Source organism: Aulostomus chinensis, chromosome 14, assembly GCF_037954235.1.
Source record: "Aulostomus chinensis isolate RoL2024-O1b breed Wild chromosome 14, RoL_Achi_v1.0, whole genome shotgun sequence".
In the NCBI taxonomy this organism is placed as follows: domain Eukaryota; kingdom Metazoa; phylum Chordata; class Actinopteri; order Syngnathiformes; family Aulostomidae; genus Aulostomus; species Aulostomus chinensis.
The window spans coordinates 14,380,701-14,405,001 of NC_141333.1; the positions used below are offsets into that span (position 1 = coordinate 14,380,701).

Genomic DNA, 24,301 nt, shown 5'->3' on the forward strand with positions numbered 1-24,301 from the left:
AACTGGTGAAAGCAGTCGAGACACTGGGATGTTATTCTTGAAACATGGGTCTGCCTCTGTTTATATAAGAAACCAGCTGGCCTCCTCAGACAAATGGGAAATAACAAGAAAATGACTCATTATGAATGGATTTTTCCCCCTGTCTCTGAATGTATTTTCAGTGGCTATATTTGTACCATCAAACACAATGAGAAATCTAAATCTCCTGAGCAGAACTCACCCCAAGCAAACACCAAATGGCTTGTCGGTCTGATAAGATGTTCCTTCTTTGCTTGGAAGGACAGAGTATCACTTCCACTCGTTTTACCCTCCATCTCTGTCTATTTAGGAGTCTAGTTGCCTGCCAGCAGTAGCTCGGGATTGTGTCCAAACATAATCATGATATTAGCTCGATCCTTATTTATGTGTCCCTACCCCTTCCATTCCTCCTCTCGCTCTCACACTCTTCTTGCACACATTCTCTCTCTCTCCTCTGTCTGTGTCATCCTTCTGCTCAGCCCTATTACATATGCATCCATCCTTCCCACTCCACACATTTCCAATCTTCCCCAGTTAGCTACAACAAACATTACATTTACATATTGATTTCGTAGTTTTAGTCAATGTAAATATGCTGTCATTACAGTAAATTTGAGCTTCTGTTAACATAAGCTCGTCCAGATCTGCGCAGATTAAGGGTGTGATTGCATAATTAATGTGTGTGCTACATATTAATTCCCCCATCCCTCTCTTTCTCCCAGCTCTTCCTCCTCTCCTTGGGTTCTGAGCCCTGATTAAGTGCCTGCTTCGGCCCCTAAGCCTCCCATTGATATTCAGCCTCACAGACCCAGCATTTGCTCAAAACGCTACTTAACCTCGCAGCTTATTGTAAATGAAGCTTCCAAAAGTTGATTCCCCCACCTCCTCCTCTCAACGTGAAGCACACAAAGTGTCTGCTTTTGCTCTCAGCATCTCTGTCACTGCTGTAAACTACCAAGGAATCTAATAATATTGATAGTAAAAGAAGAAAACCTCCTTCAGGTAATTGTTAAAGTGAAAAACGTGAGATCTCCACCACCAGAACTCCAGTCTTGATAAAATCAGCACAGGGTACACACTGTTAGCGTCTCAGACCAGCAGTAAACTTTACAACAACTTGTCTTTGTCCCTTTGGGCTCACAGATGGTCTTATTCATTCTTAGAGGACAAAAGTAGGAAATATTTTTTGACTGAAGATCATGGTTTTCTTTTGTCCATTATGAATTTAGTTAGACAAGAGATATAAATGTATATTATGTTGATTTCATTAGAAATACTTCAGCCAAAATGACCAATTTATTCATTCAGTAACTTTATTTAAGTAACTATCACTTTGTAGTTTGAGATCTCTGTAGTAGATAGTTTCACCATTTTAAACTGATGCAGGTAGGGGCGTCGGCGTAGTTTTATTGAACTACTAGTGACCGACAGGACTTTGACACAGCTAGCGCATAGATCTGATGCAGGACTCGGCATACCTGCAATGATTCTACAGTCTTCTTTTTCAAAACAAAAGCAGAGAAGTAGATAAATACAACAGTAAGCCAGCAGCATCTGCTGAAGTGGTAAAGTATCACGAGGCGCAAAGCTGTTAAATATTGAATTTTTTAGCTTGAGAATAAAAGTAGACTGCAGGTTGGTCCTTCACTTGCCCACCGTCTGGAACCTAACAAAATAGTTTTGACAGCCAAAAAAAGTCAGTCCCTGGAACAATAATGTAATACTATTGAGGCAACAAGCCTATTAAACCGTGCAGCCCTGGTCAGAAAACCTAAAATGTAGTCATAAGGCAGCTTCAGGGCTTTTCGAAGGGGGTCCCCAAGGTTTCATTATAGCCAGTTGCTCTGTGAGCAGTGAAAATAGGTTGATGGACTCCATACTGTTTCGGTGCAGGTGGTCATAAGTGTGGTAGCCTGCTGTGCTGTGCTGTGCTGTGCTGTGTTGTGCTGTGGCCCGGCTTGTTAAGACATAACCAGTTCAGTGGGCTACCAGCCCCCGGAGGTGGCACCCACCCCTCCTCTGGGCCAGCAGCCTACCACTTGTTGACAAGTTTCAGCTTGCCCTTTACTTGTTGCTCTTAGTGATAATGTTTGTTTTTCTTTGAGACTTCCTTTCTCTGTACCACATCATTATCCGATTCTCTTTTCACATGCAAGTCATTTTTGGAATTACTTCCTCATTTAAAAAAAAAATTGATCTATTGTGTTTTTTTTTTCTCCTCTCTATTTCTCTAATGTTATAACTTGTCTGTTCTCTCGTTGTTTAGTGCTCTCCCAGAGTCCCTAAACCAGAACTTCCTGCTGGTCATCAGTCACCATGAAGCCCAGAGAGACTATAACCTTAACTTCCCTGGCTCCAGAACCATACAGGAGGTAAGACACAAGTGTGCACACACACTTTTCACAAAAACTCTTTGGGACTCACCCTAGACTTTTACATACATAATATTATTATTTCTGGTTTCCCATAACATTGCTTTCATTCCGTTTGCCAAACTTAGCTAGTCTATCTCAGCCATCGATTCATTATTCATCACAAATGATCACATTTCCAAGCACTTAATTACTCTCACAGCTGCGGTATGGTACACCCCCCCCCTCCGCCACACACACACACACACACACACACACACACACACACACACACACACACACACACACACACACACACACACTCCCCCCTGTTCCGTGTCTCCCTCTCTCTCTCAACTGCCTTGGGAGTCTTGCAGGCAGTTTAAATGCCTGAAAATTGTTTAATCTAGACATGCGGAAGCAATGGAAAGAGACAGCGTCCGTTAATTTTCTTTATCTGAAATTAAACAGTAGATTTTGCAGCCTATAAAATATTTATGGTCTCTTATACTGGACCCAGTGTGAGGGCAGTCCATCTCTTTGTCCATCATTTATTACCGTCACAGCTGGAAAAGGATTAAAGATTGAGAGCATGAAAATCTATGTGCGCTTGCTTGCCCTCAATATATAGATGAATAAGTGTGTGTGAGTGAGACTTACCGTACACACGCACACACAGCTGCCCCATACTGTCATGCTTTAACGTCCCATTTAGTGGGAGACCTGAGCAGGTGTCATTTATTATTCATAGTTGGTAGCCTGCTGTGACAGGTGAGGGGAGATATGCTCCTCTAACACTGATCGGACGGAATAGAGAAGTTCAACTCTTAACCGTACAGGTTAATGTCAATTATGCATAGTTATGCATTGTATTTTTCTCCCATACATTTTTTTGAGAGGATTCTAGTTCTACCTGCTTGAAGCTAGAAACATACTGCAAGGTCTGAAATGTGGAACTGAGATACGGGTCAGGACTAGAGCTGGACAATTAATCAAAGTATAATCAAAATTTCAATATGCCCAACTACTATTTTCAAATTGAAGGAAGACACAATATTTGTTGAAGGCTAATTGGGTGTCAAAATACCATTTTCAATTTAATATTATGGTGCTGCCTATTCTACAGACTTGAGAAAGCATCTCTGTGTGATACGGATCCCCACAAAAATCACATCTGTAGGATTTGAATGGTTTTTGGTGGAATTGAGAAAAATAGTGTAATAATAAACATTATCTCTAATATCTCAGATTATATTGCAATATGAATTAAGATAAACACAACTACACACTTTTTTTAAGTCACGCAGGCCATCAGTGAAGATATTTCATGGTCGATTTAATTGTATATTATGTTTTTCTTTGTAAATGATGTTTTTTTTGGCAGTTGACCTCAGCTTTCTTAGAACAAACGCAGTTTTCTCATGCATACACACGTATTCCCTCCCAACCTTATAATTCTCAGAAGACTTTGATGTTTTCATGTTGTTCAGTCATTCCACTGTGCCAAATTTACATGCTTTTTTAATTAATACAATTACCATTATGAATATGAGTAATTGTGTTGCTTTTTCAGATGTAAATTTTACAAGCACAACTGGTCATCCATGGCGATTTAATGCCCTCCATTAGCGCCTTGGTGGTTTCTGAGGCCACTTGAGGACTTCAGATTACAAAATAAACAAATGTCATGATGTGATGTTCAAGAGGACCACATCACATATGTGTAACTTAATTTAAGAGCCTGCTGCTGCCTGCATTAGCTGCATCATGCATGCAGACGGGTCACCAGTCCGTCGCAGGGCCATCAGGAGCAATTAGGGGCTCAGCATCTTGCTCAAGGACACTTCAACATTGAGGAAGTGAGGATTGAACCAGCGACCCTTCAGTTGCTAGACGGCCTCTCTACCTCTGAGCCATGCTACCCCCTTCTAGTTTAACTTAATATCTGGCGTTGAAACTACTGTTGGTTGGTGAATATCCCACAGTGACAGTACGTGGTTTGGATTTCTTATTATGCATATTTCTAAATTTTGTTTTCTTGATTGTCTCTTAAGTTACAGCTCCATTATTCATTTGCTCTCAAGGAGAAATGAAAAGTTGTGCTTCTTTTCTTGCTGCCTGCTCACTGCAGTGACTGTCGAGCCTGTCTCCTCAGCGAGGGTTGAGGGTGATTATACTGCACTAATAATAATCAGACGACTAGCAGGGCTTGTAATGGTGCTAATTGAACAGATTAGTCTAACAGGCATCTGAACTGGAGGAGGCAGCTTCCCTCCCTTGTTTTCTGGCCCTCTCCTCCTTTGCTCTTTCCTATTTCTAACCCCTCTGTCATCACCCTCTCTTTCTCTCTCACTGTCTCCTCAGGCAGATGGTTTTGATGAGCACCTACTGTGAACCTTAAGTGTTTCTGCCGGGATTACAAACACAGGGGAGGGGTCCCTGTGGTGTGGGAGGGGCCAAACATGGTCACAGAAAGAAGGCAAAGGACTGTGGGCTCGGTGGGGGTGCTGTAAGAGGCCATAGGGGACAGAGGAGGGACAATGTGGCCTCCATGTTGCGGTCTTTTCCTTACGCATGCTTGTCTTTAGGCATCTCAAGGCCCCCTGCAGTGAAAATGAGGCCCAGAACTTTAACCTGCATAGATCTAGACTCTGTTGGCCCCATATTGACCATGTTCTTTTTTCTTTTATTGTTACTCTAATGTATTAATGAATATCTTGTTATTAATTATACAAACTATGTGGGGTCTGTTTGAGAAGGTCTGATACCTGGTATGATGAGTTACAGGCTCAAATCCGATTATGGCTGGGCTACATATAGAATTTTAATTTCTATGACAGTTTTGGCTTCAAAAACATGTCAGTGAGTAACAGTATTGAATAATCACACATTATTTTTGCCTCAACGTTGCTGGCCTAATTACATTTTCTGGAATGTCAATCAAAAAGCTGTAGGAGCTGACCTCAATTATGTTCCATTGAAATGTCTACATAATACAAAGAGACCAATTTTTAGATTAAAAAAAAAAACAAAAAACAGAGGAAGAGCTTGTCATCATAAGAAGACTTGCGAATGCAACAAAGATGTAACACCATGTTCAGCCAGCCTCAGCCCTTTCTGTTCATACTGTGTCTAGTCACAGACACATATGGACTCCACTATAGAGCACCTCTCTCTCCCTGTTCTCCCCTTTGTCTTAGCTGAAAACTAGCCGACGGTCCCTTCTTGTGCATATCAATAGGGAGAGAGTCCTGTCTTCTTGTTTGTCTTTGCCAAAGGCTCTGGCTTTGCCTTGTGGCTCTCAGGGAACTGCCCTTGCCCCTCCCTTTTTATCCCCTCATTCTCCATCTCTCTCTCCCAGTGTCCCCTCTCTACCCTCTTTCTTCATCTTTAGAGCACCAAGCTGTGTAGACTCTGATTGGCATTACTAGACAAGAGTGTGGGGGTAAGTTGCTGGCTAGCTTGTGAGCTAAGCTGGAGAGCAAATGTTTGCCAGGGAAGTAGAGGGTAGAATAGGGATGGCTGCTGCGCCCTGAGTTGTCCGTGACCAGACCAGTTGTCCTGGGGATTTCCCTCCTCTGCTGCCCCCCGGGGTTGGTCCTGGGCCCCATCCCTGCTCCGCAGCTGGGTGACATATAGGAACCAAACGCTGGTGGGGCTTCAGAGCTGAGTAAAGGAGGGCTGGATCGAAAAAGAAATGAAAGAATGGCATCTGGTGCCTTGGGGAGTTGAAGAAAGCGAGAGAAGCTTGTGACTGTTTAACGGAAACCTTTCCTTCCCTTTGATTTGCCTCCAGCCAGGGATTACAGGCAATTGGCATTTACAATGATTGGATCATTAATTTTGCTGTGAGGCGTATTGCCCAGCCTCTCAGCACCACAGCCAGTTAACTAATGTTGTGCATAACTGGCTCAAATGTCCCTGCCTCAACTCAGCATTAACAGCAACACACATATGACTGCACTCTTTTAACTATGAAGATTTAAATCCTCTCCCCTTCACATTTTAGCTACTGGATGTTTGCTTGTTGGACACTTTTCATGAGCTGCTGGGGTCTGTCATCACTATTATTACTTGGCACCATGTTCTGCTTATGAACCATTACAGCCAAATGTCATATGACACTAAGATGAAGTTAAACAAGTTCTTAGAAGTTATTCCAAGTTCTTATTTCCCATATCAATTTTCAAACACTGAAGGTGAGCACTTGAATTTGTTGCGGTCTGATTTATTAGTGAGATGGCTGTGGTGGCAGACAGGGGGCAGCATTAGACAGTTTTACTCCCAATGATACACATGATCACTTGAGTGCTGCAACAAAACTTAGCTCCCCTGAGAGGCTAGGATAAGGCACTGTGTCACACTGTTGTTAGGCTGAATTGAAGTCCAAATGATTTTATGTTTTGTTGTATCAGAGTCTGGTAAAATCACACCTAACTTGCTTGAGAGGTTTATAGTGAACAGCTAGCTGGAGAATCTGAGCGTTTATCCAGGTGGGCAGATCTGCTGTGTAGCTGTGTTTTCCTCCTGTGGGGAGATCAGGTTGTCCGCTGCCAGGTTCTATACACCGTCTGTCTCCTCTCTCCTCCTCCACCTCTCACCCTCACTCTCTCTCTGTGATGGGCGTTAGTTTGTTGTTTCTCTGAGGCTGCTTTAACCTCTGACTGCAGCCTCTTCATTACTAGTGTTTATGCCTCTCCTTTCTTCCCTTTTCCCCTCTATTCATCGACTGGCTAGGCGGTCAGTCAAATCCCTGTAGTCCGGCTGGTCAAACATAGATATTACACTCTGTAATAACACTGGCCACCCGCTCTGACCCCAGCCTGCTATCCTGGCCATGGCGTCTCTTCATAAGGATAGGTACTGAGCAGTGTGCTGTGGGATTTACGATAGAAAGACAAAGGATGGACTGTGCCACTCATTTATTATTGTTCTTTTATTTTTTCTTAGCTTGTTTGCACTGCGAATGTTTCTGGTGTGTCTGGCCCAGGCCAAACAAAATATTATTTTGGGGGAAGATTGACAACTCAGAATGTTTACTGTTGCTTTGATAATTAGATAAATTATGCACAAAGATATATACAGATGCAAAGTGAAGTAATGTCAGCGCATGGGGGTGCTGCCTCAGTCTTCATAGTTCAGTGCAGCCTCTTTCTTACCTGACATTGACTTTGACTTTGTGTTTGTTGCATTCTTTAAGTTTCCACCTGCATGACCAGCAGCCCTTCATATGCTCAAGGATCCATCTCTCCTCAGTGCTTTTTACAAAGACAGGATTTGACCCGTGGGTGGAGGGATCTTTGCTCCACAATGGACAGTTTTCTCAGCATCAGTGTCCAGCCCTGCGGGCCTGAGGGCCAGAATTCTGCTGAACAAATGCACTAAAATCCACGGCCGCCAGCGCTCAGACGCCGGCTGGCTTTGATCACCTTCGGCTGGCGCACATCAGGCTGGCGTTAGGGCTTTAAACCAACAATCCAGTGGACGGTGTGACATGGCGCTCGCTGGGACAGGCGCTGCTGGCTGCAAACTGTTTAAAAGCACGGAATGTTATTAATTGATGCAGATACAGCATCCGTGCATGAATGGGAGGAGAAAAATACTGTTCATTTCAGAGCGTGGGGCTGTTGATTCTGGGCATTAGCTGTGGCATCTGAAGAATGCTGAATACACTGGCTGGCTTTTCTTTTTTCTTTGCCTCCCTTTCTTTTCCCTCTTCTCCTCCTTCATTTTCTGTCTCTACCGTTGTTTCCCTGCCGCTGAATCTAGGATAATTTTTAATAACTATTTATTGTATTGCATTTAATATCTGATAAGTGTGGAAATGTCTACTTTAATTCAACTTAATATTTTTTAGTATCAGAATGGCAAAGAGAGAGATAGTTTTGCATCTGTTTTTTCTTGTCTTTTTGTTTTTGTGTTTTTTTTGTTTGTTTGTTTTTTTAGAACCAGTAGTTTTAATATATGTACTTATAAAATACGCACAATTGTACCCTTATGTTTGCAGGTGAAGAGAAACATTTCAGACTTAACCAACATCCCAGTCCGGCATCAGCAGTGGGAGGGATGGCCTGCATCAGCATGTGATGACTCTGTAAGAAGCACAAACACACAAACACGACCAAAATTTGACACTTGTTATTTAGATATTCTGTGGTAGTTTCAGCATCTGCCTTCACAGTCATTGCTGTCAATATTTGACAGATTTCCTGATACTTGGATCCAAGACTGTGGTCTGAAGGAAAATTAAAATAAGAGGGCTCTCACACTGTTGAGTGCTCGGGCCCTAACTACACATGTCCTTGGGTTAGAGATTATTGATTTTTCATATTTTAATACTTGCAAATCGCAGCGGAAACTGTTCCCCACCACCGAACCCATCTGTCAGAAGCTAATTAAGATGTCAAAGACCTCCCATCCTGTGTCCTCTATCTGTGGACATTAAAGCTCACATCATTGAGTCCTGCTGACCTCAACCATTCTAGGGTCGCTATTCCCAGCTATTCACCCTGTACACAGTCAAGCTGATCAGAAGCGGCCCTCACACAGAACCTTGAGGAACCCCTGACCCCTTTTGTCTCACCCCTTCTTTGACAGCATATGTGTTCCCATGCTAATTGTATAGGATGGTTTATCATGCTACATTGTGGAGCTGTTGTGCACACATTCCTATGTTAAACCCAAGCTAACGTTTTCCTTTTAGATCTGTGTGATTGCTGTTTGGTCTGGAGTATTGGTATTGACTTTGTTCTTTTTTTTTCCCAAGTATTGTCATATGGGCTCTATGCCTCTACAGTTACAAATAGTCTATTAACTATTAAAATATTAACACAGAATACATGTGTTTATATTTTTGGTGGCACCGCACATTTTTAAGAGTTTTGATTTTTATTTCTCTAATTTCCTTGTGTGATGTTTTGGTCAATACAGTAAGTAAACAATTATTCAAAAATTCAAATTGAATCTAATATAAACACCTTTGTTTTTCCAAAGGAAAGGAAGCATTTTTTTTTAATTAAATTAAAAGTGGAAAAAAAACACACACATTAGTAGAAGCTAAAATCTTCCACAAGTAGGAGAAAATAATTGTGGCCCTGTTTGTAACCTTGAAAAATCTATATTGTTGCTAGTAAAATATTTGAATACTTCATTTATCTTCATTTTTTTTTTGTTTAAAAATAATTGCTCTGCACATAAATTAATTTTGCAGGAACCCTCCGGCTGGCCTGTTCTGTGACTTTTCATTTTTAAAATAAAATATAAAATAAATACAATGATTGTGAACATTTTTGGATTGATTAGCATAATTATATCAGTGTAAACCCTAAAAACTAGCATGGTAAAGTTGTTTAGGTTATCCCTCATTGTCATGGGCACTGAGTAAGACTCAAGGTTATATTTGTGTTATCTTTGCCATCTCTGTACCTGCTATCAGTGAGCTGAAGCTCAATCCATCTATGTGCATGCGGGAATGGCATCATGAATAGGTTGCGGCTCTTTGTGACATCACAGGATCGGTCACCACCTGGCTAACGCACATCTGCAGTGTCTGTCTTTCCTGGATGAGGAGATATTAAAAAGCACAGCAATAGAAGTGTAATAATGGCCTCTGCTCTAGCCTCAGCTCTCTTATTGAAACGTCTGAAGGTATTAACAGAGAAAGCCTGGGACTTGGCTGGCCTGGCAGGTGGGTAGGGAGCCAGTGTTAGTGTCTAGCTCATTAGCCGAGTCTCATCTCCAAGGGTTTGGGCCAATAAACATGGCAGCTAGAGGCCCCAGATTACGTTTCACTCTGCACACTAGCCCACTTGCACTGAAATCGATTATTCCTTAACCCTGTTTGCCCTTTAAATATGTGGTATCACTTTATTTGTCTGCTTGCATTTACATTGGCATGTGTTTTGGTATGTTTGTCTGGAGCATCAAATATTGGAAGACTGGTAAGCATTGAAAATTGCCTTCGAAGTTTTGAATGTTCGGAGATATTGCTTGGTTAAAATCATAATTAGGAATTGCCAACAAATCATTTTAGGTGTTGGTGTGTAATTTTTATATTTTTGTCATCAGTAACTAGTTTTAACAGTGGAAATGCCTCAAGTGTGATTCAGTTGACTTCCAGTAAGTGACTGTTTAATTCGCAGACATTGTTATGTCTGCAGTCACTGCTAGCTGCATGGCTCTTATCTTAAGTGAAGTTGTAAAACGTTTCCAATCAATTATCAGCTGCAGAATGGCTACTTCATATTACCTCTCTCAAATGTTCATGTGAGTTAACAAAAAGATATTTCAGTCATTCAGTTGTGTGTTGAATTATGTATTATTTGAATGTAGGAAATTCATTCGTCCATAAAGTATTCCTCACCTTTACGAGAAACTAGTTGTGCAGTATGTTGCGTCACCCTCCCTGATACTGTCTACTCAATGTGTTTCATTGTTTATTGTGCTCCATATGGGGACTTGAAATTGGATCAGGATGGATAATGCTCAAATAGCACTGGACAACAGTGCAACTCAGTGCACTGTGTCATTTTATGTGGTGTCGGGTAAAGGAAGTTGAATTGACAAAGAAAATGTGGTGGACGCAGTAGCAATGGTATGATGCTCATTTTTAGCAGACAGAAGCAGTCGATTTGGATTGAATTTGAGATTTCTTGGTGTTAGAAGTTGGTTGAAAGATTAACATAGGAGGTGATGTATACATTTTTATTGTGATTTAAGATCATCTTGATAATAATGGAAACATACACAGTACGCTTGTTCGTCTTTGCTTACGTTTTGGACTTAAAATTAATATGTTGGTTTTAATTTGAGTTGCTAATGATTTAGCTCTGCCCTCTGAATCTTTTGGCAAAGCTGTTCTGAACTGTGCTAAAGTTGATGACCAGGGGTTGCTTTGATTGGTGGTCCTTCCTCCACACCTGTAAAAGTGATTGACAGATAGTGGGACTTCCTTATTACATCCCCCTCATCCTTTCAACCCCCATCACCAGACATCCCTCCTTCCAGCCTGTAATTGCTGACATTTATGTAGTGTTTCATGGTGTTTGCTAATGTATTAATGCTACGGAGCCTACGAGGTGCCTTGCCTTGCAGGCCAGCACCTCCCTACATTTCCCAGACGACATTAATGGAATCATCCCCACCTGATTGTGGCGAATGAAATCGAAGAATTATTGAGGGGGGCCTGTCATCACCATAGCAACACGGCTCTGCTGTAAGCTCAGGAGACCCCTCCCTTGTGAAATTGACTGCCTTCAGGTGACATTCAGCACTAAGTTCTGTCTGTTTCATTTTCTGTCTCCTTTTTCTGTCTGTTCTCATCTCAACTCTTGTTCTCTAGTTTCGAGGAAGAGAAGGAAGAGGTTCCTCCTGATTTGGCAACCTGAGCTTTTAGTTCTGGATTTTCTTTTGTGTGTGTGTTTGTGTGACTTCACTTGACACAATCATAGGAAATGTGTCTTTAACTAGTCAGAAATGAGCTTGAAACAAGGACACCAACAGGTGTTGAGGGTGGAGTGCTGTCTCTGCCTGCTCCTAATCTAATCATTTGTACTAATACTTAACATCCATCCTCTCTGTATCTCCTCTCTAACCTCATGTTTTGTCACGCTCCCTCAGTCCTCTCCCTCTCTCCTTCTCTTGCCCCATCAAAGAGAAAGCAGAGTAAGGTGGTACTGTGGTTGTGGTTGCCATCAGTGCAGCTGTCACTAGTAATTATCTCACACTCACAGCCAGACACCTAATCCAAACACTGTCTACACAAGAAAAGAAAAAATGAAACACGGAAAGAATGAAGGGGGAGAAAGGGGAATGTTAGAGATGGGAAAAAGGGTGGAAGGGACGAGGAAAAGGAGGATGGGGGTAAAAGGGAGAGAGAATATTCTTTTCCTGTATCGGCCCATGAATGCTTCGTGCCTCAATGCAAGTGTTAATTAAAAGAATCCAAAAAAGAAGAGCCTGTCCCTTTTTGTGTGGAGATGTGGGAGAGGGTAATTTGGGGGTGTGGAGGGGAGGGGGGTTAACCTCATCACCCCACCCCCCGTGCCCTGCGGCGCTTCAGCCTTGTTTCCACGTTTTACCACTGAGCCGTCAAGCTGCACTTGTGTACCTCAACATCAGGAGAAGCCACCGGGTCAAAGCGAGGAAGAGGATTGAGAGGCACTCAATTTTTTTTTTCCCTTTTCACCTCCCCTTCTTGCATCCATGTAAGCCCAAACCCTCCAGGCTGTTTTTGACAAGGGAAGTGATCAACTTTATTTATACACTTATTAGGCCCTCAGACGAAAGCCTCTCATTGTGAGTAGTGTGGATAAAGGGTTTATGGAGATCCTCTCAACAACCGATTGTAAGATTCTCACGTTTGGTTGCCACTCGATGACGGAATAGGCAGAATAGTCGGCTTCCTTCACTCAGACTCAGGCCGCTTGTGTCTTTGTCCGGTTCAACACCTACAACTTTCTTTCTCTCGTTGCTGCGTCCCAGACTTGGCATCCATAGCTTTTCTTTAAGTCCCTGTTGTTTTTCCCTCTTTCTGATATTTATTTTCAGCTTGTGAGGAATAATATGATTGCAGGTCCCTTACTTTAACATTTCCTGAGGTATAAATACCACAGTGGTCCAACAATCAGACCCACAGTACTGATTTAGCTAGAGTTGAGTTACATGAGGCAATTCCATTAGGTGTTCTTCGTAGGTGTTCCCGGTATACTCAGCTGTCCGTGCTGTGACACTTACACATTTCTCGAGTAGTCTCAACACTTATTAGACTGGAAACACACCCGCTTTGTCTTTTATCTGTATTTAAACTGTTGTGTTGTGTCCATGGTGATTTTCTATGGCAGAGCCCCATGAGTAAAGGTTTGAATTCACTTAAAATAGATGATAAAGAATAAAACTTATTATTCCCAATTTCATGTTAATTCTTGACGATGAGGAAGGCAGGCAAGCACATATGTGAATGTTGCTGTGTCCCTTCAAGGAAAATTAAAACTCGGGATATTTTCTTTGTTACCATTTAACAGATGTCCTCACCTTAGTTGAGGGGAAAAAAATGTACAAGTTACCAACTAATATAAATCAGTATCTAAAATAGGAGGGACAAAAGCGTGGTAGCTACTAGCCCCCAGGTATCGCTAAGCTATAATGGTTCAAATGTTTTCAGGAAAAAAAAGTATTTAAATCTGTTGGCTGTTAATTTACATTGTCAGATTGAAAAAAGATCAGGGTTGTGAAATAGGTGATTTGGTCAGATATTTGAAGTCTTATCGATGGGTTTACATGGCGGTGTAGTATTAATTCAATGTTGCTGTTAAGGTCTAGTGGTTACTCTGTTCTCTCCCGCTATAGAAGCTGAGGCCAGCATGCAAAACCGCTCTATTTAAAGAGAGACGGAGAAACTCCCTGCGGTCTGTTGAGGCCTTTTCAGACTCAATTGGCGTTGCATGTAATCGTCTCCTGATTCAACCTTGCCCAGCTGTTCTTTGTGTGTCGCAGCACCCGACAATGGAGCAGGACACAGGACCACTGCAGGAGACAAGCAGCATCTCACCCGGCACTGCATGCCTTGCCTCAGAACTGTTGTTTAGAAGTTCACTCTCCCAGAAAAGTATTTTTGCATCTGGGCTTTCTTTTTGTTTGCACTTTTTCTTTTTACAATCTGTGTATGTCCGTGAATATATGGTTGCATCAATGTGACAATATTATCAGTACATTCGTGCTGGAAGAGATGGTTAGATAGCTTCCAGTTCTTCGTTTAATGGTGACAGCAATTTTGAGATGTTTTGTCAAGAAGATATTGGCATACAGATGTGTTGCTGGTTCCCCATTATTACACGATGGGAATGGGTGTAAAAGGAATATGACTTTTTAAAAGCAGGTGTCTTTGGTTTCACACAGCATCCTGCAGCAGCTTCGCTCGTATTGTTGATGTCCCTTGAGTTTAAGCCTGGAGACACCAGCTGTAATGAGTCCCTACTGAGCATTGACATTTTCAGTCCTGCCTTTGGATTTGGGAACTCATTAGTAAGGTGCTCTCTTCCTTTAATCCACCGCCACGAACAGCGATATGGCAGGTGCATCAATGTCTTTACCTGATTAAAGAGTTTAGGGCTCGGAACTCATAACGTGTCTCATGGACTACACTTGAACCTGGGGTTTATGTAGTTCTTTTTTTGACTCTAGATATCCACCGCTCGTTTGAAGCAGTTTTTCCTGATTTCTTTCTGCTAGAGGAGGCTATGTTTCCACTCACTGATATTTGTTTGCAGGATTATGCAAAAACTATTGGTGGAGGCTTTACAGAGTGCCCTCAATAGTTTCTTTTTCCTTTATAATTTTACTCATAACCATTAGTATATTTGTATGTATTTGTTTTACTACAGAACGTGAGAAACTTGATTTGACCCAACTTCCCATTAAGTTTGAATTCATTATTTTCTGATTCTGGATCTGAACAGCCTATTGAAGTATTTGCGAAGTTTTGTTCAGTTTGGCGCTCAGTCAGGAGCAGTCATGGGTTGCCATCAATAAGTCTCTTTGATAACCAACCATGGCTGTGTTTCTTGTCTTAGATGACGCTAGCTGTCTCTGGGATCAGCTATCCTTGCCATCACCTCAGTGTTTGTAGAAGGTCTTCACCAGCCAATGCTCAGGAGCCCACAGAGGAGGTACACACACGCACACGGTTACGATCAGTACCGTTAATACAAGCACAAACTTACAAAACAGTTATTTTAATGACGTCTTTTCAATCAAGTCTGTTAAATACTAACTAATTTCTTTTTACAGTGTACAGATGTCCATATGATCAGCGACAGTGAGGGGGATGATTTTGAGGATGCATCAGAGTTTGGTGTGGATGATTCAGAGATGTTTGGAATGGGCTCCTCCAGCTGTCGGAAATCACCTTTGAGTATGTGCACTGAAGCCTTCTGTGCTTCCAAAATCAGATGAAAAATACAGTTAAAGTAAAGTTAATTGATTTTCACTGTTTCTTTCCACTTCCAGTGCCAGAGAATAGTGAGAATGAAGCTGATGCCTTACTGCACTTTACTGCCGAATTTTCTTCAAGGTGAGCTCGAAGCATCAGGGGCTTTTTGTGTTAATTCCGTGATTAGCATGTAACAATGTGGTCACGCATTGTGTGTGTGTGTGTGTGTTTGTGTGTGTGTGTGTGTGTGTGTGTGTGTGTGTGTGTGTGTGTGTGTGTGTGTGTGTGTGTGTGTGTGTGTGTGTGTGTGTGTGTGTGTTGTAGGTATGGGGAGACCCACCCAATGTTCTTCATTGGGTCTCTGGAGGCAGCGTCTCAAGAGGCCTTCTACGGCAAAGCCAGAGATGTAAGTAGGCTGAAGGTTTTTCATTTAGTGAGATACTGTACCAGCCATCAAAGTCGTATTTCCAAACCAATTCCATGACTTGTATGAATAAGCAGTGCTGATATTACCCATGCTGGCAGCATAAACCCGTTGCACTGATGTCATTCCTAATTGATGTAGTTTTAACACTGCATGTCTCGCCAGTAGGTCCCGGTATGTTTTGCTTAAGACAACACGGAGGAGGGAGCAGGATATTATTCATTCTCTTTCTGTCAAGGGACATACTGCATTTCTCATATCCTCTCCATCCTTACTGAGCTGGTAGGAATTTAAGCACGCTATGATCAGTATTATAACCACTTCATTACATATCTGGTGTACTCTCATCATTGCTGCTATGAACTGCATGATCTTAATTTAACTGAAGCTCACAATAGCACACAATCTAGGTGCGATGGACGGTGCGGTACGTTGTTATTGATGTTGATTGTCTTTACAAAACGTTTACAGTGCAAATGAGGTTTTTAAAGGTTCTGTAATTCTCTCCTGTTATAGAGCCTCATAAGCCTGAATGGTTGTTTTTTGTTTGTTTTTTTGCTTGAATCCTCTGCATGGCCAACTCTGCCTTGTCAAAGCACATTGAAAATTTAGAAGCAGAATTTCAAAATGTAATGTTTGCCCACGTTTCACATCCAAAACAGAACACTGACCCACACTGTATGCAGCACCTGTACCTGGCTAACTTTGAATGCATCTACCAAACATGTTTTTTTTGTTGATTTTTTTAAAAAAAATTCAGTAATTCTAAGCGTGAGGAATATTTCTGTGTTTTGTCGTGAAACTAGTAACTGTTTCGTTCCTACTTACTTCCAAACTGAAGTAATCTTATAAAAAGTGCTAACTGCGTTGATCTACCCATGTGTCATGCTGTGTGGAGGCTTTGTTGCCGCATTGATATCATTTCATCAAATTTAGACCCTGACAGCAGAGGTTTATTTTTAGGCGTCCACTTTTCCCTCTTGTATTTTTTCAGCTTTTGTCCTTTTAAGGATGCTTGTATCAACTGACAGCTTGTGTGGATTACAGCCTTATTAGACTGTGAGGACACAGCAAGATGTTATGGGGGGTTCAGATCACCCGACACACAGAGAGGGAGAGAGGTAGGAATAGAGGAGCCGCAATACAGAGATGGTCCGAGAGTGTACAAAAGAAGGAAAAGAAAGAGAGAAAGAGGAATCTGAGAGGTGGCAAAAAGAAGGTAGAGTGTGAAATAAACTGAGATGGAAAAAAAAAAACAACAACCTAAAGAGGAGCCTGGCATCTCGCCTGCTTCCCAGCTGATTTCTTCTCCTAAGCCAGCACAATATGGCCAGTGTCTCCCTAGTGTTCACACTCTGTACTGTACCACCGTGCTCAACACCACTCAGGGGCAAAATGGTATTCATTTTCACTGTTTTTTTAATTCAAGTGTGGGTGAGGTTGATTTAGCGTGCCAACTGTGCTGTGGTTAGAGTGGCTTTAGGGAAGCTGGGTATATGCAAAGAGTTTTGCACTAAAACAGAAGCTTTTAGATCTGCTCTGTGTTTGTCCTGTTTTGTCACAACCATCCTAGACAACAGGCCAAAACATGCTGCCGTTGACGGCGTCATTACACAGTAACATATGTGCATGATTATATTGCTCCTTCCTCCAGCTATCCATTTCTTTGCTTTTTGCATCTGTTGGAAAAGGGAATTTAGTTTTTGTGTCCTCATGGTAGAAAGAACCTACCTCATTAAGTAGGTATTGGAATTGGTCAGATTTGACTGAAGGGGGACTGCACAGTGGGTTTATAAACAGAGGAATCAGTCGCACTCTCTCAAAGCCTGGGAGAGGCTAATCACTAAGCAAAACACTACATTTGATGAAGTGTGTCTGAAGGTGTGTATTGGGGGACTGTTGAGATAGACTCAATCCATCCTTAATGAAAATGCTTTGGGCTGCCGAGCTGAGCTGAGCTGAGCTGAGCTGAACTGAACCCTCTTGGGGATCAGTGGTTAGTCAGAGCGAACTGAGAGATAGGCCACCCATCACTAACCACGATCCTCACTAAATCCCCATCAACGCAGTGGTTAATCACTCTAACCCCGCTCTCGAACGCTCTCCACTTCTCTCTCCTGTCTGCCACACACAAAGACACATCAAAATTCATAGCTTGCTGGAGAGGGGAGTCCAGGGATTTATCACTGCCAAGTATCCGCTTTAAAACCCGGCAATAGCCTTCCAGAGTCAAGAGGAAAGAGCACTGGTGAGCCAGTGTTGAATATAGCATATTGATATCTATCAGAACTGTCACAAGTGACTCTTTCTGCCATGTTTTATTACCTGGACACCAAAAAAAAATCACTGGTTAATCATGTTCATTTTGCACAGTAAAATCAAATTAATTCCCCCCTGTAGTAAAGTGGGAAACCTGTTTCTAAATATTCCACTGTGGAAATTTATTGGATTGATTATCCGAGCTATAGTAGACGATCAGGAGTTTACACATTCTTAAACACTCAGATTGAAGCATGTAATTCAAAGCTGTTAATACATCTGATAAGTTAAGTCCCAGAGATTTCGAGAGATTAAAAGTTGACGATGTTTCTGTTCTAGGATGTGGTGTGTTTTCAGCAGGCTGAGAGCCTCCTGTGTGGCTGGTCATCGATTTAAATGTGTTTTCTCACCGTGTCTGCAAGGTCATTAGATCAGTCATTTGATCTCTTCATTTTGAAGTGTTTGCTTTTCCAGACTGAGCTGCCATCTGTACAACAATCACTATCTGGATTTCTCTGTCATTCTCCACTCTGGGCCTTCACTCTGGTTTGTGTGTCTTTGTTTTACTCACTGCCTCTATAAAACGTGCACAACTGAAGATTTAAAGCCACTCGACTGCTTTACTGCATCACACAAAGATTAGATCATACGATGAAAGAAGTCACGTGTTGTCACTTTCATGGATCGGAAATTAAGTGGAGCTCAAACTGAACGAAGGAACAGCAACAGAGTGGAAATGACGGCTGCAAAAAAGAGTGAAAAGTCTCTGCAACTTAAAAAGTCTGTCTGAAAATACTGTGGAGTTTAGGCAGTCCATCACTATATAAAAGAGAGAGAGAGAGAGAGAGAGAGCATTTGCTGCATGGTGCGTTTGAGTGTGAACTTTCTTGTATGAATCTGTATGAGGAGAGAGAGACAGAGAGATGTATATAATTAATGGCAGAGTTTGACCGCCTGAGTCGCAACCTAGCAAGTGCAGATTTGTCTGTGCAGAGCGGAGAAAGTGAAAATAAGGTCAAATCTATTCTTTGGTCTTCGCAGTCAGCAAATCTCAACCCAGTTGAACAGCTTTTAGAGATCTGAAGGAACGTGTTCAACAGCGCTCCACACCACCAGCCTCGATATTGGGGACTCCAATACGAAAACATTTGTGACAATTTATAGAAATATTGCGAGCTGGCTATGATGCAGGCAGTACTATGTTTTAAAAGGTTGAGATGTATATGCTTTATCTGTGGCTGTGGTTATACTTCATTGAGGTTGTTAAATTTTTATTTAAAAAAAAAATTAATTATTTTCAACCAAATATTTTGCAAAGTGTGTTTGCTAATGCTGTCAAAGCAACCTGCACCTAGATTTCAACTGTTTTTTGTTGTTGTTGTTGTTTTTTTAGAAAAGTAAACCAAAAAGTGTTGGTGCTTCTATTAACTAGACTTATTACCTGTAGCTGTTGCGCCCTTAACAAGAGTTAGCCATATATCGGCTAGATGGATGGACTCAGGTCATTGGTACAATAAAGCACAGTATTTAGAGTAATGCAGTACAAATACTTATCTTTCTTACAAGATGCTCAGTTCAACCAGATAGGGTTGTACTTAACTGCCAAAGTATTTTAGAAGTGATATCATTTTGTTATAAATGTAGGGATTACCTTGTCTCCACCTACCTCTGGTGAAAGTGAAGCATTGATTACACAGTAAAGTCAGAGTTAACACAGCGTGTGTGAGATCTTTGTGACGTGCTCTCTCTCTCTCTATCTCTCTCTCTCTCTCTGTCTCTCTCTCTCTCTGTCTCACACACACACACACACACACACACACACACACACACACACACACACACACACAGGGCAAGATTAAATTTAGGTGAGCAGGTGTGAGGAAAGGCTCCGGGGTCACTATCTCGCTCAGGTTGGACCTAGTAATTTAGCTGAACAGGGATTTGCTCCTCCCTGCTAAGACGGGTAATACAAAAGATCTGACTTGAAAGCAGGGAGAGCGAGAGAGAACAGAGGGTATGGACAGTTTAACTAAGATGAAGGAGTTCAGTTTGCCAAAATACCCACTTTGATTAGTCTTTACACTTGCTCTAATTGAGCATGCATGTGTGTCTGTCCCTCACTTGTGGGTACAACAGAGTTAAGTTTGTGCATCTGTGCATATGTGTGTTGGGACGTCGGCGTTTGAGCGTGTATCAGCTTTTTTTCCCCCTTTTTTCATGTTGTAAAACTCTCCCTCCTTCACACTCATTCCTCTCTCAAGACTGAATTTGCTTGTCTTCTCAGCATGAGTGTTTAATCTTTTCAGGCCGTTGAATCAGCCCAATGAATGAGGCCCCAGCTCCTTCTCTCTAGGAGCCCTGGAGATTATTCTAAAGCACTAATCGTTGAGCAAACACAGCAGTGCTCTCCCATTCCTATTCTGCACAGGCCACAGTATAGCACAACTTCTTTCACTTTCCCTCACGTTTTACTCCCTGTGTACATTTTTTGCTTTTGGTTGTACGTAGCCTAGATTACTGCTCCTGAGAAACGGGCCTCTTGACTCCCCCTTCGTAGTTGTGGTTAAATATGAACTAAATGGAGACTGAGAGAGTTTTTCTATTTGTGCTTTTATAGTAAGAGGAGTGACATGTAATTTAGAGAGCATTATTTCCAACATTGTCCTTTGGAACCTTTTATGTTTGTGGGTGTGTTTGTTTTTTAATTAGATTGTCAGAAGGGAGAATCTGCCAGGCTTATACGATGGTGTCAATATCCTTGGATTTGGAGCTTCGTCAATATTGTCTGGCCCTGCCGCTACTAACCTGAACAGGCTGCTGGCATTTGGTGTAAAATAAAGAGTGATTTGTCTGTTTTGTTTTCTCGATATCTTCGACGCCTCCAAGAGAAGTTTTATTTACACCGCTCTCCATTTGATTGTACGTGGTATTTGCCAGTTGCGGCATCGCTTTTGTCTGTAGGAGTCGCGCAGGCTCTGCACCCTTTGGTCCCATGTGTCATTTGTTGGTCACGTCTCACGAGTGATAAGACACGCACGCATGGCCAGATTTCTCACTCCATATCAGATGAGAAAACCCTTTTTGAGTTTTGTGTAAAGAGTGCAATTTTTTACAATTTTGATGTTGGGGTAGGAATTTTTTTTTTTTTTTTTTTTTGGTACAAACTTGATATTTTTTATAATTATTTTTCCCCAACCAATGAATCAGTTCCCGGTGAAAAAATATTCTTAACTTTTCCTCTTTTTCATTCTGCTTGTCTCCACAGAGAAAGCTGTTGGCCATCTACCTCCACAATGATGACAGCGTCCTCAGCAATGTCTTCTGTTCCCAGATGATGTGTGCAGACTCTATTGTCTCCTACTTGAGCCAGAACTTCATCACATGGGCCTGGGACATCACTAAAGAAGCTAACAAAGCCAGGTAAGGCAATGCGAAGGCTGTTTTCAGATATTAATTTAACTGAATGTTGCCGTTATGATGTGAATAAAAAAAATGGCTCATTTCGATACTTTCAAATCTTTTTGCAATAAAAAAAAAAAAAATCTGGTTGAATTTACAGTTGGATTGAAAAAAAAAAAGGTGACATTTTATCTTATTCAACTGAATCCATGCCAGTTTTATTTGGTATTCCTACATAGGATTGACACAATAATGGATAATGTACTTTAATCAAGTACAACAGTCCAACTAAAATACTTCTGTTAGAATTATAATGTTCAATTTCTGTGCCATACATATATTAATTCAGTTCTGCGTTTGAATCTTAAAGGCAACAGCCCCTCCTGACATCCTGCCACCTATTAGAATCATACTTTTTTTTTTTTTTAAATATTGCATTTAGCCTATTGTAAATATTAGGAGAGCAATAACTGAACCTCCCAGCTAAGACTGGAGGTTTAATCCTGATGTTTTATTTATGTGCAGCGAACCATCTGAAGGAGTGCGCTGCTTGCATTAATACTGATGTGTATTTATAAGAGGATATTGTATGTATTTGAGTAGATCAGCAGTTTGACTGTATGCAGAGGTGTTGCACACTAATGGAATATCCTGCCTGGAGCGTCTGGAGCTTCTTGTCCCAGTTTCACTGCGTTTGTAAATCTTCCAGTAAAGGTCAATGTAATTATCATTAGCGCCCTGCCCATCGTTGCTTACTTTTTGTTTTGTTTTGTTTTCAGTTGAAATCTACCAAATGTCCCACTTCACAGTGTTTGGCCATAATTGTGTGTGATGGCGTATTTTGAGACAGTAGACTAAAAATGCTCATGTGGGAGGGTACCACGGCTGACACACAAACAATGTTTTCGAGTCTTTTGGCATTTGTGTGGACTTGTCCGTAATTGCTAGCGTTCACCTCTCGCTCCATTGCTCACACGCTGTATCTCTGTCTTCTGTCTCTTCAACTTCATTCTCTTTTTGAAGCTTGGAGGTTGCATGCTAACAAAAGGCGTGGTGTGTTTGCATGGTGAGGCCCCTGATTGGGCAATCTTGACTAAGCTGTCTGAATAGCGGGTCAGTGGGAGATGAAGGACTCCCTTGAAGTCCAAACATCTCTATCTCAGCATTTATGCTTGTGTGGCTCCAGCAATCTGTGTTCGTAATGGACGGGTCTGTGCAGCACCTGTTAATCACGCAGGATGGATATTCTTCACTGGAGAGCTACGCTGACTTCCATCTCTCAGTTTTTATTCCGGGACTACACTGCAGAAGCTTTGCACGATTCACAAAATCCTCATTTATCTTCTTATTGACGTGATGCAGTCCATCAGTTCATGCTATGTCTGAAACAAGCCACTGAAGTCACTTTTCCTCTGATCGGCCAACTGCCAGTCAGCAGCATCCCTGTTCCTGTGATGGTTGTCCTGTTGGCCGAAGTAGAAAACCGCATATAGAAATCTGTGACGAGCTCACAGGGCTAAATTGTTAGATATTCATCTCATTAAAATCTTTTTGAAAATTCGCCCTATTTACTCTGAATATCTGCCAATACAGCATTACACATAACAGCAAATATCAAAAAACACATACTGGGCAACCTTTAATTACTTTTTCAACTAGATTTTATCTTCATCTTCAGTTGTTTGTCAGCATGATAATGCAAAAACAACTACTTATCCTGAATGCGGAAAAAACCCTTTCAGTTTTGGCTCAGAAACTTCTTAATGGCATAAAACTTGAGTCACTCAGCGGAGGCCTCTTTATATGAATCATTTTAATACAAATGTAGTCCGCAGTGTGTGACACACATGGATACGTAGGGAGCTTTGGGGAGGTGGAGGTGCTCTGGGTTTTCTCTTGACCTCTACACCTGAAGAGAGCCTCAGTTCTCTCCCATTCCCCCTCATCTTTCCGCTACATCTTTTCCTCCTTCCCTCATTTCCCTGCTGAGCTTTCCATATTTTTTTATTTCTATTTTGTCTGTTTTACTACCTCAGGTCTTTCCCTCTCCCCAGATCATCCAGAGTTAAGCCTGCCCTCTGGTAGGAGCCATTTAAGAAAGACTCGCACCCTGACCTCACCCCTCCATTATTTCTTTTAAGGAAATTCCCTCCTTTCTTCGTTTTACCCTCCTTTCTCTCACATTGGCCTCCCTTGCTTTTTGCCCCAACTGAGCCTTATTATTGCGCATTAAAAGGCAGGCAACATCTGGAGCTTTTCATCGCACACAGCTAGTCCCAGCTTTACTGCTAACGCATGCATGCACATGTGCACACTTGCTCACTCACACATACACTGCTTTTCTGCATTCTCACGCTCTCTAGTTGATCCAGAGTGACTGCTGATTGGCATCAATCACCCGGGCTGTTAAAATGGTATCCTGTGTGTGTGTGTGTGTTTGTGTGTGTGTGTATGTGATGAACCTGCTGATATTGGAATGTGCATTTTTCTTAGTTCTCTCTTGCCTGTATTCTCACAGGCCTCGCAGTTAAATGATTAATTATGCATAAATGCATGCCGGTGTAATTGTCACTCATGGGAAATGAATCTGATATATTGTACAAGGGCTGCACTGTCATGGCACATGGCAAATGTTGAAACTAGATCAGTAGATAAACACTGAAATTCAGGGACCATATTATGAGTTCGTGTTACACATTTAGTCCCCGCAACCATTTCTGGACAATGTTTTCATGCTAATTCTAACAGTTGGGAGACAATAAAGGACACTGGATAACAACAGGGAAACTTTTGTAATCTGGTAAATAGTGAAGCTTTCATGCAACTAGTAGCCAATTGCAGATTGCAAAATGTATGCAACATAAGTTCCAAGCAACTTGATAGTTACACAAAGTGAGTAAAAATGATTAGTCTCATGTAACC

At 41.7% G+C, this 24,301-nt stretch overlaps 1 protein-coding gene across 2 annotated transcripts in view; it reads left to right on the forward strand.

Moving 5' to 3' along the window:
- Nucleotides 1-24,301, forward strand: part of faf1 (Fas (TNFRSF6) associated factor 1) — a 58,533-nt gene that overhangs the window by 15,305 nt on the left and 18,927 nt on the right. For both annotated transcript variants that reach the window (XM_086225001.1, XM_086225000.1), the window contains exons 8-14: nucleotides 2,285-2,390; nucleotides 8,377-8,463; nucleotides 14,939-15,034; nucleotides 15,156-15,279; nucleotides 15,375-15,438; nucleotides 15,622-15,703; nucleotides 21,246-21,400. In XM_086225001.1, the coding sequence (XP_086081127.1) occupies nucleotides 2,285-2,390; nucleotides 8,377-8,463; nucleotides 14,939-15,034; nucleotides 15,156-15,279; nucleotides 15,375-15,438; nucleotides 15,622-15,703; nucleotides 21,246-21,400 (714 nt within the window). The remainder of the gene's footprint in view (nucleotides 1-2,284; nucleotides 2,391-8,376; nucleotides 8,464-14,938; nucleotides 15,035-15,155; nucleotides 15,280-15,374; nucleotides 15,439-15,621; nucleotides 15,704-21,245; nucleotides 21,401-24,301) is intronic.